The sequence below is a fragment of the Triticum dicoccoides genome, chromosome 1B (assembly GCF_002162155.2).
Source record: "Triticum dicoccoides isolate Atlit2015 ecotype Zavitan chromosome 1B, WEW_v2.0, whole genome shotgun sequence".
NCBI lineage: Eukaryota > Viridiplantae > Streptophyta > Magnoliopsida > Poales > Poaceae > Triticum > Triticum dicoccoides.
Genome location: NC_041381.1, coordinates 184,752,540 through 184,768,032, shown reverse-complemented (window position 1 = coordinate 184,768,032; position 15,493 = coordinate 184,752,540). Strand labels below are relative to the sequence as shown.

At 42.0% G+C, this 15,493-nt stretch overlaps 1 protein-coding gene across 3 annotated transcripts; it reads left to right on the top strand.

Moving 5' to 3' along the window:
• The first annotated feature begins 1,703 nt into the window (after nucleotides 1-1,703).
• On the top strand, nucleotides 1,704-13,324 carry LOC119327314 (DNA-directed RNA polymerase IV subunit 1-like). Of its 3 annotated transcripts, none has more exons than XM_037600450.1 (19): nucleotides 1,704-1,851; nucleotides 2,818-2,902; nucleotides 2,978-3,098; nucleotides 3,178-3,302; nucleotides 3,786-3,830; nucleotides 3,906-4,148; nucleotides 4,949-5,104; nucleotides 5,517-5,654; nucleotides 6,496-8,352; nucleotides 8,442-8,611; nucleotides 8,700-8,766; nucleotides 8,860-8,972; nucleotides 10,252-10,394; nucleotides 10,687-10,916; nucleotides 11,039-11,212; nucleotides 11,300-11,437; nucleotides 11,802-11,989; nucleotides 12,102-12,213; nucleotides 12,716-13,324. In XM_037600450.1, the coding sequence occupies exons 2-19, from the start codon at nucleotides 2,819-2,821 to the stop codon at nucleotides 12,893-12,895; spliced, it is 4,284 nt and encodes a 1,427-aa protein (XP_037456347.1). In that variant the 5' UTR covers nucleotides 1,704-1,851; nucleotide 2,818; the 3' UTR covers nucleotides 12,896-13,324. The 3 variants fall into 3 exon arrangements, with proteins under 3 accessions (XP_037456347.1, XP_037456354.1, XP_037456348.1); XM_037600457.1 differs by having other exon boundaries at nucleotides 1,704-1,863; XM_037600451.1 differs by lacking the exon at nucleotides 1,704-1,851 and adding an exon at nucleotides 2,174-2,349.
• The last annotated feature ends 2,169 nt before the right edge of the window (nucleotides 13,325-15,493 follow it).

Here is a 15,493-nt window from a genome sequence, read left to right as displayed (position 1 = left end):
GCTCTTGGGATCCGACAAGGGGCGGGTTGGTTCCGTTTGTTGTAGGTGAAGCACCTCGGCTTTGCCTCTCCGTGGATCGTAGGTTTTTTCATAGGCTACTTTTTTCTCTCGTGGACTTCGACCCCTTTATTATGGATCGCGGTACTTGGCAAATGATCATTAGGGCCAGTATGGCAAGCGAACGGGCAGTTTTTACTGCTTTTAGGGTTGGACAGATGGTGACAGTTTTAGAAAGTGACATGGTATAGTACCTTCCTTCAAGAGCGCTTTTTGTGTTTTTTTCTGTAAAAACTGACATCCATCGAATCGAGACCATGCTGTTCAGGGGGGTTCGTTGGCAAAACGTCCTTGAGGAACGTCGGGCAGATAAGACTTCCATCTATTATTTTCCTGTAAACCCTCTTCGGATCAAACGAGTCGTGCTATCAAATTCCTGTTAATTGGTTCCATGTGTCCAAAATCCGTCGGAATTCCATCATCCAATCTGACCATGTTTTCACACTCGTTCATGCTTTTCCTGTAAATTGGCACTCGTAAATACATTTCAAATTCTATTCTTGCAGACAAGTTTCTTAAAAACCCTAGATGATGCAAGGAATCAACAAATCTGCCCTTAAAATGTTGGAAGAAAAGCAAATCCATTGCATAATTTTCTACAAATGATTAGCGTCCACACATTTTCATTTTATGACTAAACTTGCTAAGCCAAAGCTTTTGTTCGCTCCATATTATGTAAAAACTATGAAAGCTAGCATGGCACATAACACACCAAGAGGCAACACAATGGAGCAGGCCTGCCAGGGGTGGAGAAGGAAGGTTCATCAATCTCCATTTTAGGGTTTTGACTTGCGGCACCGATACTAAAGCCAAAAAAACGGATTTCAAGCGTCACAGTGTCGATGCTGACGTGTAATAAAATAAATATGTTTCAAGCTTAGTTCCCCGCACACAAATTCATTAAGTATTCTACAGAGGATGCAAGGAATTTAGCGACCCACCCCTAGTCTCTCAAAAGAAAAGCAAATCCACCACCATCGTACGAATAGTTAACGTTCAAACATATTCGTTTTATGCCTAAGCTTGCCAACCCAAAGTTTTAGTCGCGCCACGAATGTAGCCATGTTTTTATACTACACTACTGGTATTTTCAGAAAGATGCAAAGTGCAATGTGCTATCTTTGTTAGAATCAGTTTACCACGTTTTTCAAAAAAGAAAAGTTTACTACGGGTGAGTACAATATAAGGTGGTGTTTATTTTATTTATTTATCAAATTCCACTAGTTTTATAAAAGCTTTATGGGCGGCTGATAAACGTTTCCCTTTATAAAATGCCCGCTACAAGATACTCCCTCCGTTTTTATTTACTCTGCATATTAGAATTAACTGAAGTCAAATTTCATAAAGTTTGACCAATTTATAAAAAATAATATAGACATTTATCATAACAAATTTATATGATGTGAAAGTGCATTCAATAATAAATCTAATTTTATTGATTTGTTATTTTTTATGTTAATTTTTTTATAAACTTGATCAAAGTTTATAAAGCTTGATTTTTATACCAAAACCAATACACGGACTAAATATAAAAAGAGGGAGTATATACACACACCGCTGGACCCTCGTCCAATTCATCAAATCCAAATCTCAGAAAAGAAAAAGCGAGACAGAGCAGTACTCTGCCCCTCGGCCAGCCCGAGGCCAGGCCGTGCGCCTCCTCTCCCTGACTACCTCGCTCGAACGCAGCGCCGCCGCCTCGCCCGTCGGCGACCGCGGTCAGCCGGCCGGAGCCCGGACGGACGGACGCCGCCCCTCCCGTCGGCCGCCGCCGCGTCCAGCGCTCCGCTCCAGGTTCGTGTTCGGGTAATCCTCCTGACTTACCTCTGCAGCGCCCGCTGTCCGACTCCTCTCTCTCTCTCAGTCTTCTTTGATCCCCCGTCTGCCGTTTGGACCGAGGAAGAAGGCGCACTGACGTCAGGGAATCAGGCCGCTTCTCCCGGTGGACTGCCCAAAAAAACCCCGGTTCTGGCGGCTCTCTCGCCCGCCCGCCCGCAAATTCCAAAAGGCCCAAACCCCCAGGTAAGTGGAGCGCGGCGCCCGAACCCCGAGACGGCCAGAAATATCCTCCCTTATTACCTTTCCGCAGGTGTTCGTCCGACTCTGTACTCTGAACCGATTAGGATTCAGGGAGAGATTCTCTTTACCGTTCTCCGTGTCGCCCTCCTCTCCTCTTCCTCTACGTGCCGCCCTCCCCCTTCGCTCTCCCTCGCCGTGCAAGCGAGGCGCCGCCGCCACCTTCTACTGCTCCCGGGATTCGACTAGGGGGCGGGTTGGTTCCGTCCTCTGCAGGTGAGGCGCCCCGGCTCTGCCTCTCCGTGGAGGGTTTTTCGTAGCCTATTTTGTTTTCTGTCGTGGACTTCGATCCTGTGTTTATTTTCCTATAAACCCTCTTCGGATCAACCGAACCGTGCTGTCAAATTCCTGTTAATTGGTTTCCTGTGTCCAAATTCCGTAGGAATTCCAGCGTCCAATCTGACCACATTCTCGCATTCGTTCACGTTCTTCCTGTAAATTGGTACTGGTTGTCTACTTCGTGCCGATGGCCCGTTTGCTTCGGTTCTGCTATCAGCTGTCCCATTCGATACGAGTGCTTGGGATTGAGATGCGATTCCTGTTTCCGTACCAATGCCTGTTGCAGTTTGCTGTTCCATCAAACTATTTCTTCCTGTTTTAACGATTTAGATTAGATTCTATTCCTTTTCGTATGCCATCATCTACTTCTGTCAGTATGATACTTTTTATGTGTTCGTTCTGCAGGATGGAGGAGCCAAATGCTGAAATGGGAATGCCAACCGGGGAGCTGAAAGGCATCGCATTCTATCTCATGACCAATACAGAGATGGTAAGCTTTTACTTTGCCTCGACAAATTTTGCCCCCGAAAAGAGGAATATACTTAAAGCTGATGTGCATTTCCAGGAAAAGTCAAGCAGCGCGAGCATTATAGAACCATCTGATGTCAGCAGTGCCAAGTTGGGACTACCAAATGGGGCACCACAGTGTGAGACTTGCGGAGCGCAGACTGTGCGTGAATGTGATGGTGAGTAATATTAAGCATTCAGCATCAAATTTATGTGGTTGTTCCTAATCCAAAATAAATTGACTTGTCCAAATTTTAGGTCATTCTGGTGTGATTAAGCTGCCGGCAACTGTGTTCAATCCGCATCTATTCGAGGAAGTTGTTCAGTTACTGAATCAGATATGTCCTGGCTGCCACACTCCAAAGCAGAACAGAGATTCGAAGGTTTGTAATAGCCAGATTAACCTAGTTCATCCTGATTTACCAATTTATTCTCTTTCATATTTTAAGGGTGTCATACCTTATGGGCCATAGCGCCTCTGGACAATAAGGTCCTTGTTCAAAAACTCTCATTGTTGATCTGCTGAACTAATGTCATGGTGCTAAGTCCTGCATACAAAATAAAAGTCCATAAAACAAATATCGGTACTGCTGTCATAGCCAGTGCATCTTTTCCCATGCCTAACTTATCTTTAAACAAACTTCTGCAATGTGGAAACCAAGCTTTATACTGATTACTAACATTTTATTTGTTTGAACATTTGGAATTTGTGAGACAAGATATTTACATTTCAAAAGCACATCAGAAGATATGTAGGCATTGCAACACATAATCTAGAAACTATGCATGCAGAAGCATCTCTCTTTTTTGGTATATCGGGTTGGTTCATATTTATTCCTCTAACATGTCGATTTTTGTTGTCAAAGAGGTCGGATGGGGCAACAAGTCAAGCAACTTGCAAGTATTGCTCAGTAAGTGCATCTTCAACGTTTGGGCTTGTAATTCTGCCCTATCATATTAAACCTTGACCCTTTTTTGCTGAACAGAAGGATGGCACTAAACAATACCCCGATGTAATCTTTAAGACACTGAAAAGCCCAAGAATAACACTGTCCAAGGCTAAACTTCTACGGGACCCTGACTTTATGGACAAAATTTCGCTTACTGCAGAAGTTGCTGACAGTGTGACTGGTTCACCTGAAGTTCTTCCCCTGGACTATTGGGATTTCGTACCTCATCACCACCCCCCTCAATCAAATATGACCAAGATATTATTGTCTCCATACCAAGTAAGTACTCCCTCCGATCCATATTAATTGTCGCAGCTTTAGTACAAAGCTGTACTAAAGCTGCGTCAATTAATATGGATCTGTACTAAAGCTGCGTCAATTAATATGGATTGGAGGGAGTATTTGCTATTCAGTAACATTAGTCTGTTCTGTGTTGGCTTGCAGAGCAGATTTGGTTTTGCTGCAGCATCGTTTCCTGTTTCTTCTTTTGAGAAAAATGTTCTATATTATTGGCTGACAACTCATCAACTTTGGCCCTGCCATATTTTTCTCAAAGCGTCAAGTGTATGGAATTATAAGACAATTTAAAGGGGATTTTGGGTTGCTTGTGTTGTTTTGAATATTTTATAACATGCAGAACAAAACACAACAAACACTATGTGATCCAGAAATATGATATATCATTATTATTATCTGGTAAAATAGTATTGCATGAACATTAACGCAATACACTTGGTCCACGATGATGCATTACCAACTCTCTGCACATAAGTGGATGCAGAATGTCCTCATAAGGTCTAAATTGACTCATCCACTTTTCAGTGAAATTATAATGCACCTCTAGTTTTGTTCAGTGGACGATGTGTGGATGAAAAATATAATTAAGTGATAAGGGAAACTGGGCCAATGCTATTTTCTCAAAGCTTCTTTTGAAAGGTGGTATGCATATTCTTCTAGGCCACTGCACTGGTTGCTATGCTACAGCGTATTTCTTTCAAAAGTAAATGGCAAGCAACCGACCATATAATTTTAAAATATTTCTTATGGTTAAAACCTTATTTCCTTTATCACATTTGCAGGCCTCTCACATATTGGAACAACTTGATCCTGAGCTATTTAGCCGGTTTGCTTCAAAGCCGGAGCTAATTTTCCTGTCGTGTTTGCCGGTGACTCCTAACTTCCATCGTGTGGCGGAGTTGCCCTATGGGTTTTCAGATGGCCCTCGCCTAGCTTATGTAAGTGCTAGACCTCTCTGGTGAACTCCATACCAAAGATTATTTTCTGTATCATCCCTTCAACGTTTTTCTAACAATTTTCCCCTTAAATGCTTTTGTTAAACGCAACCAAATCCTCTGTATGGTGTAAGGACTTACATCTGATAGTGAGTCAACAATAAATCATGTAATAAACGAGAGAACCTAGGCTAGTCTTCCTACATCTAATTAAATGATTCATCACTATTCTGTCTAATATACTCTTACACAATTCTGTTGCCAAAACAAGGCAGTATTCTCTCTGGTTTCCTTATAGGTTTGTTGAGCATGCTTGTTTTATTGTGGTCTGATGCACATACTTGGTGCATATCTGGGCTGTGTTGGTGCTGTAATTATGGACTTATATGCTTTTTCATTCCATGTTTGGACTTAGGATGACCTGACAAAAGCTTACAAGAGGACGGTTGATGTCGGTAGGAAACTTGATGACTTCCGTCAGCATCCACAGTTCAGTGTTCTTGCAAGTTCACTTGTCACAAGCCGAGTTGTGGAGTGCCTCAAATTGTCAAAGGCAAGGGAGCTGATATCTTGTTTTATTGCAGTATCAATGTTGCATGATTATATGCCTTTCTATTGCAATATCCGCATAGCATGATCCACATTATCCAGATATGAATTTCCCTATTTTTGTCAGTTTTACTAAAATTATACACTGTCAGAGCCTCCCTTGCAGTTTTCCGGTCAAGTTCTCCTGCCGTATTGTCAGATCTGTAGATACTCAATAAAAAACAATTAAACCAAAGTCTGTACTTCATAACCTCAACTCCACACGCACTTGTGTGCGCACCACTTCTCTGTCATATAATACAGTAAAAAGACATGTTAGCTTATTTTGATGCGTCTCTTAAAAGCATCATAACAGTCCTTTTAATATGGTTAGATTAGGTGTGTTTTATTTGAAGCAGCTCTTGTTTATTTTGTTCCCACTCACACATATGGATTATGCATTTGACAGTATTATCTGGTTCCCATGTTTGTCCATCCCTTTTCCATTAATTGCTTTCCATCTCCAAACATGCACTCAGTAGTTGACTTGCACCATATGATATTCAAATTGTTCTGGCACTTTACCTGATTGTAGTGGAGAATAGCGCATACACCAATCTTCCACATTGATATGTTGCCCTCTGTAAACAGATTAAACACAACCGACAAAACATAGCTGTTTCATCTAGTCCCCTCTAAGTTTAATTCGGTTAATTTCGAAGGATGAGTATCAGGTTCAGTGAAAGAAAAGCTGTTTGTTTTTGTTATTATTCAAAACAAAGAATTACCAATTTGTAGTTTGAGGTGGCATTGCTGCTTATGTCATATGCTTTCACTTGCTTGTTAACATTTTTATTTATTTGCAGTTACACTCTAAAAAGACAGATAAGGAATCATCAACAGACACACATGGAATGAAATGGTTGAAGGATGCCATTCTCAGCAAACGGTCCGATAATGCTTTTCGGGGTACTATGGTCGGTGATCCGAAGATTAGATTGCATGAAATTGGCGTCCCTGTGGATTTAGCTTCGAACTTGGTTGTTTCTGAGCATGTTAACTCCTACAACTTTGACAGCATAAATTCGAAGTGCAACAGTTACCTTCTTGCCAATGAAAAACTAGTCATTAAGCGTAGTGGAAAGACAATTATTGTTCGGAAGCCAAATCAGCTGGTAATTGGCGACACTGTGCACAGGCTATTGCAGGATGGTGATCTTATTCTTATCAACAGGCCACCGTCAGTACATCAACATTCCCTCATTGGACTCTCTGCAAAATTACTCCCAGTTCAGTCGGTACTTTCAATCAACCCACTCTGTTGTGCACCACTCGCGGGAGATTTTGATGGGGACTGTTTGCATGGATATGTCCCACAGTCCATACAGTCAAGAGTTGAGCTTGGGGAGTTAGTTAGTTTGAGCCACCAACTATTGAACGCGCAAGATGGGCGAAGTTTGGTGTCATTAACACATGACTCTCTAGCTGCAGCATATCTGTTAACAAGCTCAGAGGTTTTACTAAAGAAAACTGAAGTTCAGCAATTTCAAATGTTATTATGCCATCCACTCTCGCCGACACCAGGGCCAGCAATAATGAAATCTATACACTCTCATGGTCCACTGTGGACCGGTAAGCAGTTGTTCAGCATGCTGCTTCCGTCTGATATGAGTTTCAACATTGAGCCTAAGGTACACATCATAGACGGTGAAGTTCTTGCCTGCCCATCTGAATCTTTTTGGCTGCAGAATAGCATATCTGGCCTTTTTTCTGTCATGTTCAAACAATATGGCGACAAGGCTCTTGAGTTACTCTCTTCTGCTCAGGATGTACTATGTGAGTTTTTAACCATGAGAGGTTTAAGTGTCAGTCTTTCGGATATCTATCTGTTCCCAGACCATGACTCGAGGAGAAAACTAGCTGATGGAGTTAATCTGGCATTGGATGATGCTGAAGAGGCTTTTCGTATTAAACAGATATTGCTAAGTCCAGATTCCATACCGATTCTGAAATGTTATGACGACTCTGCTGATTTATCACAATCTTATGAACAGTCCAGTTTCATTCGGAGCAATCTGCCAATTATAAAATCTTCAATCATGGCGTTTAAGAGTGTATTCAGTGATCTTCAGAAGATGGTTCAACAGCACACAGCCAAAAATAATTCAATGATGATGATGACTAATGCAGGAAGTAAGGGTAGCATGTTGAAGTTTGTGCAACAAACTGCATGCGTCGGTCTTCAACTTCCAGCAAACAGATTCCCCTTTAGAATTCCGTCGGAACTCTCATGTGCCAGCTGGAATAGGCATAAATCTGAGGGCACGGGTGAATGCTTGGGAGGCCAAAACTTGTATGCTGTGATCAGGAATTCCTTTGCTGGCGGTTTAAATCCATTGGAGTGTCTTCTTCATTCGCTATCTGGCAGAGCAAACTTCTTCAGTGAGAATGCAGATGTTCCCGGGACTTTAACAAGAAAACTAATGTATCACCTGAGGGATGTATATGTTGCTTATGATGGGACTGTTAGAAGTTCTTACGGGCAGCAGATAATGCAGTTCACTTATGATACTGCTGAAGACATGTGCAGTGATCGCAATCCGGAAGGTGAACTTGGTGCCCCTGTTGGTTCCTGGGCTGCTTGTTCCATTTCAGAAGCTGCATATGGAGCTTTGGATCACCCAGTGAACAGCTTAGAGGAATCTCCTCTCATGAATTTGCAGGTTACGCTCTTTTACTATATTGTTTCACGGCCCATGATTATTGTGATGTCTCTTTTCTTTCTTCTGATACTACTTTACATTAATTTCAGGATGTATTGAAGTGCCAGAAGGGTGGTACTTCTATGGATCATGTTGGTTTGCTTTTCCTGTCAAAGCATCTAAAAAAATATAGATATGGTTTGGAATATGCATCGTTAGAAGTTAAGGATCATCTCGAGCCAGTGAACTTCTCTGATTTGGTTGACACCGTCATGATCCTGTCAGTACATTTGAATCATCTTTTTCCTATCACTTTACGTTGAAGTACTTTCTAATTAATTAATATTTTTTTGCATTTTGTTTTGCAGACATGGGGGATGTGGCATACAGTCAACAAAAGGAAGCCCATGGATTACTCATTTTCATCTAAGCCAGGTCTTATTCTTTCGAAGTAACCACACTTCCTATTTTATAAGGGTCATTAAGCTGATGTCTTAAATAAATATTTAAACTTGTACGTACATGCAGGAAATGATGATGAAAAAAAGATTGGGACTAAGACTTGTTGTGGAAGAGATTACAGAACAATACAATGCCAAAAGAGACAAGTTAAACATCCCTAAAGTTTATATTTCGAAGGGGTAAGTTCAGAAACTATTTGGTTCCCATGAAAAAATTGTTCGTGTTAAAATTAGTATTTGTATGTCTCTCTGTTTCTTTTTGTCTAACCACTAATTTGGTGTGCCAACTGCTTCCATGTTCTCGCTAACGTGAAAATGAAGATAGAGTATATGCCCTGTTAATATACTCAACTCTCCTTTCCGCCCTCGCTCTCAGCATGGTAATTATCACTAACAATCATGGCAACATATAAGTTAGATTCTGTTGATGTTTACCAATCAGGGGATAAACATTTTGGTGTGTATGCTACGAAGTAATTGTATTTCAGCAGCATCAGTTTATAGTGTGTGTGCTTCATTTCTTTGTCGAAATGATGTCATGAAGGGTAAATACCGCTGGGAAGATGGTCAGGCGGCTGTTTGAGAGAGGGATTAGATTAGGGATTGCGAGGATGAAGTAGATGACAGATAGGTCATAATTCTTCTTGCTTGATCATTCATCTCAAGGCCTCAAGGGGTCAAGTAACAACCCAAGCTAGGCAGCAAACTGAACATCTTGTCCCTAGTTGGTGTAAGGCTTGGCTCAAGGGATATCTTCTCCCTAAATGATTACTAATTCCTAGTTAATAATACTGTTCACAAACTTAAAGATAACACAATTATATCCCTTAGTTGGAGCCAGCTAGGGCCGTCCTTACCTAGCATTTGGGTGACCTTTTTTCTCTCCAAATACTAGATTTTAATCTATTCATCATATAGTATTGGTCTTTTCTGGAACACCTATAAAGTTTGCGTCATTTCGTTAGGTAAAACAATAGCTGTTCATGGTAGCAATTGAACTATTCAAGATACAATGCTGTTATCCATTGATGGGTTACCTCACATCAATGTTAGACCAAGCCAGCAACAATAAATGAGTTATCTCTTACATCTTAATATAGTTAAAATTACCACAACAAAAGAGTAGATATTTTGTATTAGAGGAGCAACTATATAGTACAAGAGACTTGGAATACAAGGAAGGAAATCTAGACTAATACAGACACCTAGACCAATACTAATACTACTCAACAGTTTTTATCTAAAAAATTACATTGTAGTTAAATCCAACTATTGCATTGCCTGCCCTAGTGATATATACACATCAATATTTCAACAAACATGTCAGGCATTAGATGTGAGGTGAATTGTAGGCTATGAAGTGCTTATGTATGTTATACATTATGCGAATGCCTACTTTACTTTTTCTCTTTGAGCTTCTGCAATATATATTTTGACATGTAATACTTCTACCCTGCAGCAAATGTTCTGCTGACAATGAGTGCGGTAACAGGCAGACTTGCTGTATCACTGTGGTAACACAGGATGATTCAGACTCTATGTCTCTATTGGAGACTATCAAGAAAAGGGTGATTCCAAACCTCCTGGCCTTACTAGTGAAAGGTAATTATGGTTCGATAGATCTTCCGAAACATGTTTTCTATATTTGTGCTAAGGAACTCCTTCACTTTACTAGATCGAGTTCTAGAACATATAATTTTATTTTTCTACATTTCATGGTACAAAGGTAAAGTTGTTTTCGCTGCAACTTGTATGATTCAGTCTTCTGATGTTCTCATAAATTTGAGGACCCTTTATGTGACTTCTATGTTTCAAATATCACATACTAACTTGATTCCTTCAGTACAGAGCATGCGGATTATATTTGATGCACAATACTTGTTTTCCTTTGCAGGATTTTTGGAATTTAAGAAAGTTGAGATCCAGTGTCAAGAGGACAGTGAACTTATTGTGAAAGTTATTATGTCTGAGGAGCACTGCAAGAGTGTGAAGTTTTGGGCTACTCTACAAAAGTCTTGCATAGCAATTATGGAGTTGATTGACTGGGAGAGGAGCCGGCCAGGGAGCGTATATGATATTTTTTGCTCATATGGCATAGACTCAGCATGGAAATACTTTGTTGAAGTATATATTTTCTTCTCTTTATTTTGATTTTCACTTCTCTAAACATTTGGGTCAAATTGTTTTGAAGCCTTGCCAGTGATAATTTCTTCTATAGCTTTGATGTTTCCTCATTCCTTGTGCAGTCCTTAAGATCAAAAACTGATGATATTGGAAGGAATATTCGCCGCGAACACTTGCTGGTTGTGGCAAATTGCCTGTCTGTAAGTGGGCAGTTCCATGGACTAAGCAGTCAAGGTTTGAAGCAACAACGGACTCGATTATCAATCTCATCTCCATTTTCTGAAGCTTGTTTTTCTGTGAGTAATTTAGGCTTCTTCTTTACTGCAAGATTTTCCCTTTTAAAGTGCGGTGAACAAATTCTTACTTGATGTCATGTTCTGCAGAGGCCTGCACATACTTTTATAAACGCTGCAAAGCAGTCTTCAGTGGACAATCTCTGTGGTACTGTAGATGCAATGGCCTGGGGCAAGGAGCCTACTACTGGGACATCAGGTCCTTTCAAGATTATTTATTCTGGGAAGGTGAGTATTGTAACTACTGTCAAATTTAGGCGCATGCTTTTTTAGAGGCATTTCATTGTACTCCCGAAAATGAAAAAAGTTAAAGCAAATTGAGGCCTTCATATACAACTGTCCTCTACTCCACTGCTATAGATTCATGCATTTAGTTTTCGAGAGCATAGTGCCAGATATATTTTCCCAGATACCTGTCTGTGATCAGGCTGTGGGATGCTTGAACTGTCTGTCTCATGATGTTGGGATTATTTTGTAACCAGTGAGTTAAACTTGGCCAAGTGATAAATGGATAAATATACGCTTTTTCCTTATTGTACTCGATGCATATACATATGTTTAATTCGATGCTAACATTTAACTCTTTCTGCAGGCGCATGCACCGATACCAAATGAGAACATCTATGACTTCCTAAATAGCCCTGAAGTTCGGCAAGCGCCGGGTGAAGCTTTCTTGAATGGTAGCACCATATCTGTGGAGCAAGATTTTCTTGTTGCTACAGTTGGTATATGGGACAACATTATTGATATGCGCACTTGCTTGCAGAACATGCTACGAGAGTAATGCCCCCATCATTATCCATGGAATTGTATCGTGCATAGTAGTTTTATCCCATTTGAAGTTTTATCTTGATTACCTTCCTATATGATACCATGTTTTACTTGCATGAAGGTACCAATTAAATGAATGTGTTGGGGAGCTAGATAAATCACGTGTAATCGAGGCCCTGAGATTTCATCCCAGAGGGCGTGAAAAGATTGGTGCTGGAATAAAAGATATAAAGGTAATATAAATGTGTTTCTGTTTTCCTCATAGCTTCGTCATTCTACAATTCTACTGATATGGATGTAGCTAACTATAGATGACTGTATTGATAGGAATTCTATTGTTTCCCAAAATAGTAGGATTGATTTTCTTACATCTTTGTGTGCATCTGTTTTTCATTTGGTATATGTGCTAATATTCTCGGCGCTGACATGCGAATGTGCTAATGAGCTGTCCACTTAATGTGAAAAAGGATTGTGTTCATTTAATTCCATCTCAAGGTTGCTACTCTTACCAGCTTTCGTAGCATTGTTGTGTTCCCAAGGTTGCATGAACAACAATCCCTTTCCCTCTGTTCATATTGTTCAATCTGACGGTATCTATTGTGTTACATCCCTCTTTTGGTACCTATATGCTTGTTGTAAATATCATAGCCAACTATTTTGCAGTGCATTATGGTTACTCTTGAGTTCTAGTAGCATATTGTTACCCTGAGATGATGTGATGTGTGCTCCTCGCAGATTGGCCATCATCCTAGTCACCCAGGAACAAGGTGCTTCATTATGGTACGGGACGACGGTACCACTGAGGACTTTTCTTACAAGAAATGTGTCCAGGCTGCCGCGGATTCTATCTCGCCTGAACTCGGACGTTATGTAGAGAGAATACTACGGAACAGAGCAGTTTCGTCACAATGTTAGCAGAGGCCAGGGGTCCATCCTCCTTTTCGAAAAAAAGAGTAGCACTGTTGCCATTTCATCTAGTTCAGTTCAGACCATAGGTAGAGAGCATCTGATGTTTTGTCGACAAGGAGCTGTCGAACAGTAGGTAGAGAGCATCTGATGTTTTGTCGACAAGGAGCTGTCGAACAGAGGAAGTGGACGATGATCAGTTATCCTAGAGAAGAGTGAACTGCTGATTGGCGAAGATGCCGTGCTTCTTCGCCACCCTTCTGGTAGGAAATGAACATGTTGTCTTGTAGGGCCATGCCGTTCTTCTGTTGTACAACCCTTCTTCTCCTTGGCATTAGCATCTGGATATGTTGGAAGGAAACTCCGTCGTGAACCCTGTTTGTATGTAGAAATTTAGGCCCAAATTTCTGGGTGCTCATTTTATCCACCTTTCAGAAATTTTCCTGCCATGGTTCCGGCACTTGTTAAGAGGTTACGGTGAGGTTTCTTGGTGCAGCTAAATCTTGGCTCCCATGGTTTTTACGGTGAGTTTTTTCTCCATGACGTCTGTTACAAGGAGAATGAGTGATGATCGGCAATGCTGGTCAAAGGGGAGAAGGCCAGCGCGGCGCAAGGGCAAGGACAACTTCTAGGGAGGCGACGAGAATGAGCTAGTACGATCGGCAATGCTGCCTGCCATTGGGAGCAAAGGGGGAGGGGGTTCCATCAGGAGCGCGCAAGGGAAGCAACTTGTGAAGGCCACAGCAGGGAAAGGAGGAACTAAAGGGCAGCTAACTAATTAGAGATGCAAGACTCGTTTTCCGGAACACAATTAAAATGCTAAAATAATAAAGGCCATTCGTCGAGCAGTTCTCAAGTCGAACTTCGCCCTCAACCCCCGCGTCCCTCGCTGAGGTGACACAGGGACCCTAGCTTCCCTCCCCTCTAGCCCCTTCTCCCTTGCTGCCGTGGAGGGACACTGTCAGGAGAAGCCCGAGCAATGTCGACGACAACAGGGCCTCTCCTAAATGCGCCTCTCCCCCAGCGGCGGCATGGTATCGGTCGGCGGATTTCTTGACGGCGAAGCACGACGAAAATCCGATGGCGGCCTTGCTCGGTGGCAGTGGGCCGGGCTTCGTCCGGTGGTGCTGCCGTGGCCGCCAGGGGCTCTAGATCCACACATTTTGTATCTAGGTGGGCCTATGGGGTTGGTCTGTGTTGCCGGTAGGCATCGTGATGCCGAGTCGCAGTGGCTACTGGGCACCGTGGTGGTGCTGACGACAACAATGTTAGCTCGGTGGTGGTGCCAGCTGTTCTGGCGGTGGTGCAGGTCGAACGTGATGATGCAGCTTCAATGACGAGGTGATGTGATGGTGACGGAGTGAACCAGCATGGGCGGTGTTGCCCATTCCGGTGTGCAGGGATGTAGGTGTGGGTCCATGCAGATGAAAGTCTTACTCGTCTTCGTCAGTGCCAGCGGCGATGACGCACGTGGGCGTCGTTCCCCCTTCTTGGAGGCATCACTATGGTGTGTCGGCATCTGACTCTCTCTCATCTGGTTTGTTTTCGCCGGGTGAAAGCCTAGGTTCGGATCCGGAACGACGATGGTGGATCCTCGGCGCCGTTTCTCTTTTTGGAGCATCGTATTTGGAGACATGGCTTGGAGGTTCTATGTTGCGTTCCTATGGTGCTCGCTGCTGTTATGGATTGTTCTCCAGGGTCTAGGGGTGTTATGTACGCTGTTGCGGGTGAGTCCAAGATGATGACTTTTCCGTAGTTGTCTGAGTCCCACCACCCACCTGCAGACTCTTTTAGGACTTCCAGGGGTGGTTGGTGCGTCGGCAAGGATAGTTCTTTTGGAGTTGTTGCTCTTTGCAGATGGCCGGTGTTGGTTGAGATGCGGCTTTGATGGCCAGTTTAGGACATGATCTTGTGCGTTGTGGTTGTAATGTGTGCTTTCGAGTTGGAGTGGAGTTTACTTCTCACTGAGGTGTGGTGGGAGTTTGTCTGTAATTCTTGTATTTTACATCCTCTGCAAGTCTTGAAAAATAAATTCTAAAATAAGGAAGCACCTAGGGAACAACTTGAAGGAAATATGCCCTAGAGGCAATAATAAAGTTGTTATTTTATATGTATTGATAAGACCGTTCACAATTTCTTGAAGCTCGATCTCCCCCCCAGATGAACCATATAGCCAAGAGAAACCATGAACCAGAATAGAAGAGCTTGCCCCACATTTTCTCATTAGTATTTGTTTATAGACTGGATAGGCGCCTGCTGCATAGAATAGAGATAAAAACATTACGGAAGGCTCATTCATTTTCCTTATTTCATGATAAATATTTATTATTCATACTAGAATTGTATAAACCGGAAACTTGATACATGTGTGGATACATAGACAAAACGCCGTGTCCCTAGTAAACCTCTACTAGACTAGCTTATTAATCAAAGATGGTTAAGTTTCCTAACCATAGACATGTGTTGTCATTTGATGAACGGGATCACATCATTAGGAGAATGATGTGATGGACAAGACCTATCCGTTAGCTTAGCATAATGATCGTTTAGTTTTATTGCTATTGCTTTCTTCATGTCAAATACATATTCCTCCGACTATGAGATTAT

What these genes read in the sequence shown, in the direction of transcription:
- LOC119327314 (XM_037600450.1), top strand. Translation starts at nt 2,819, where the DNA reads ATGGAGGAGCCAAATGCTGAAATGGGAATGCCAACCGGGGAGCTGAAA. An exon ending in TCATGACCAATACAGAGATG is followed by an intron (nt 2,903 to 2,977) that starts GTAAGCTTTTAC and finishes GTGCATTTCCAG; the next exon opens with GAAAAGTCAAGCAGCGCGAG. An exon ending in AAAGTTTATATTTCGAAGGG is followed by an intron (nt 8,973 to 10,251) that starts GTAAGTTCAGAA and finishes TCTACCCTGCAG; the next exon opens with CAAATGTTCTGCTGACAATG.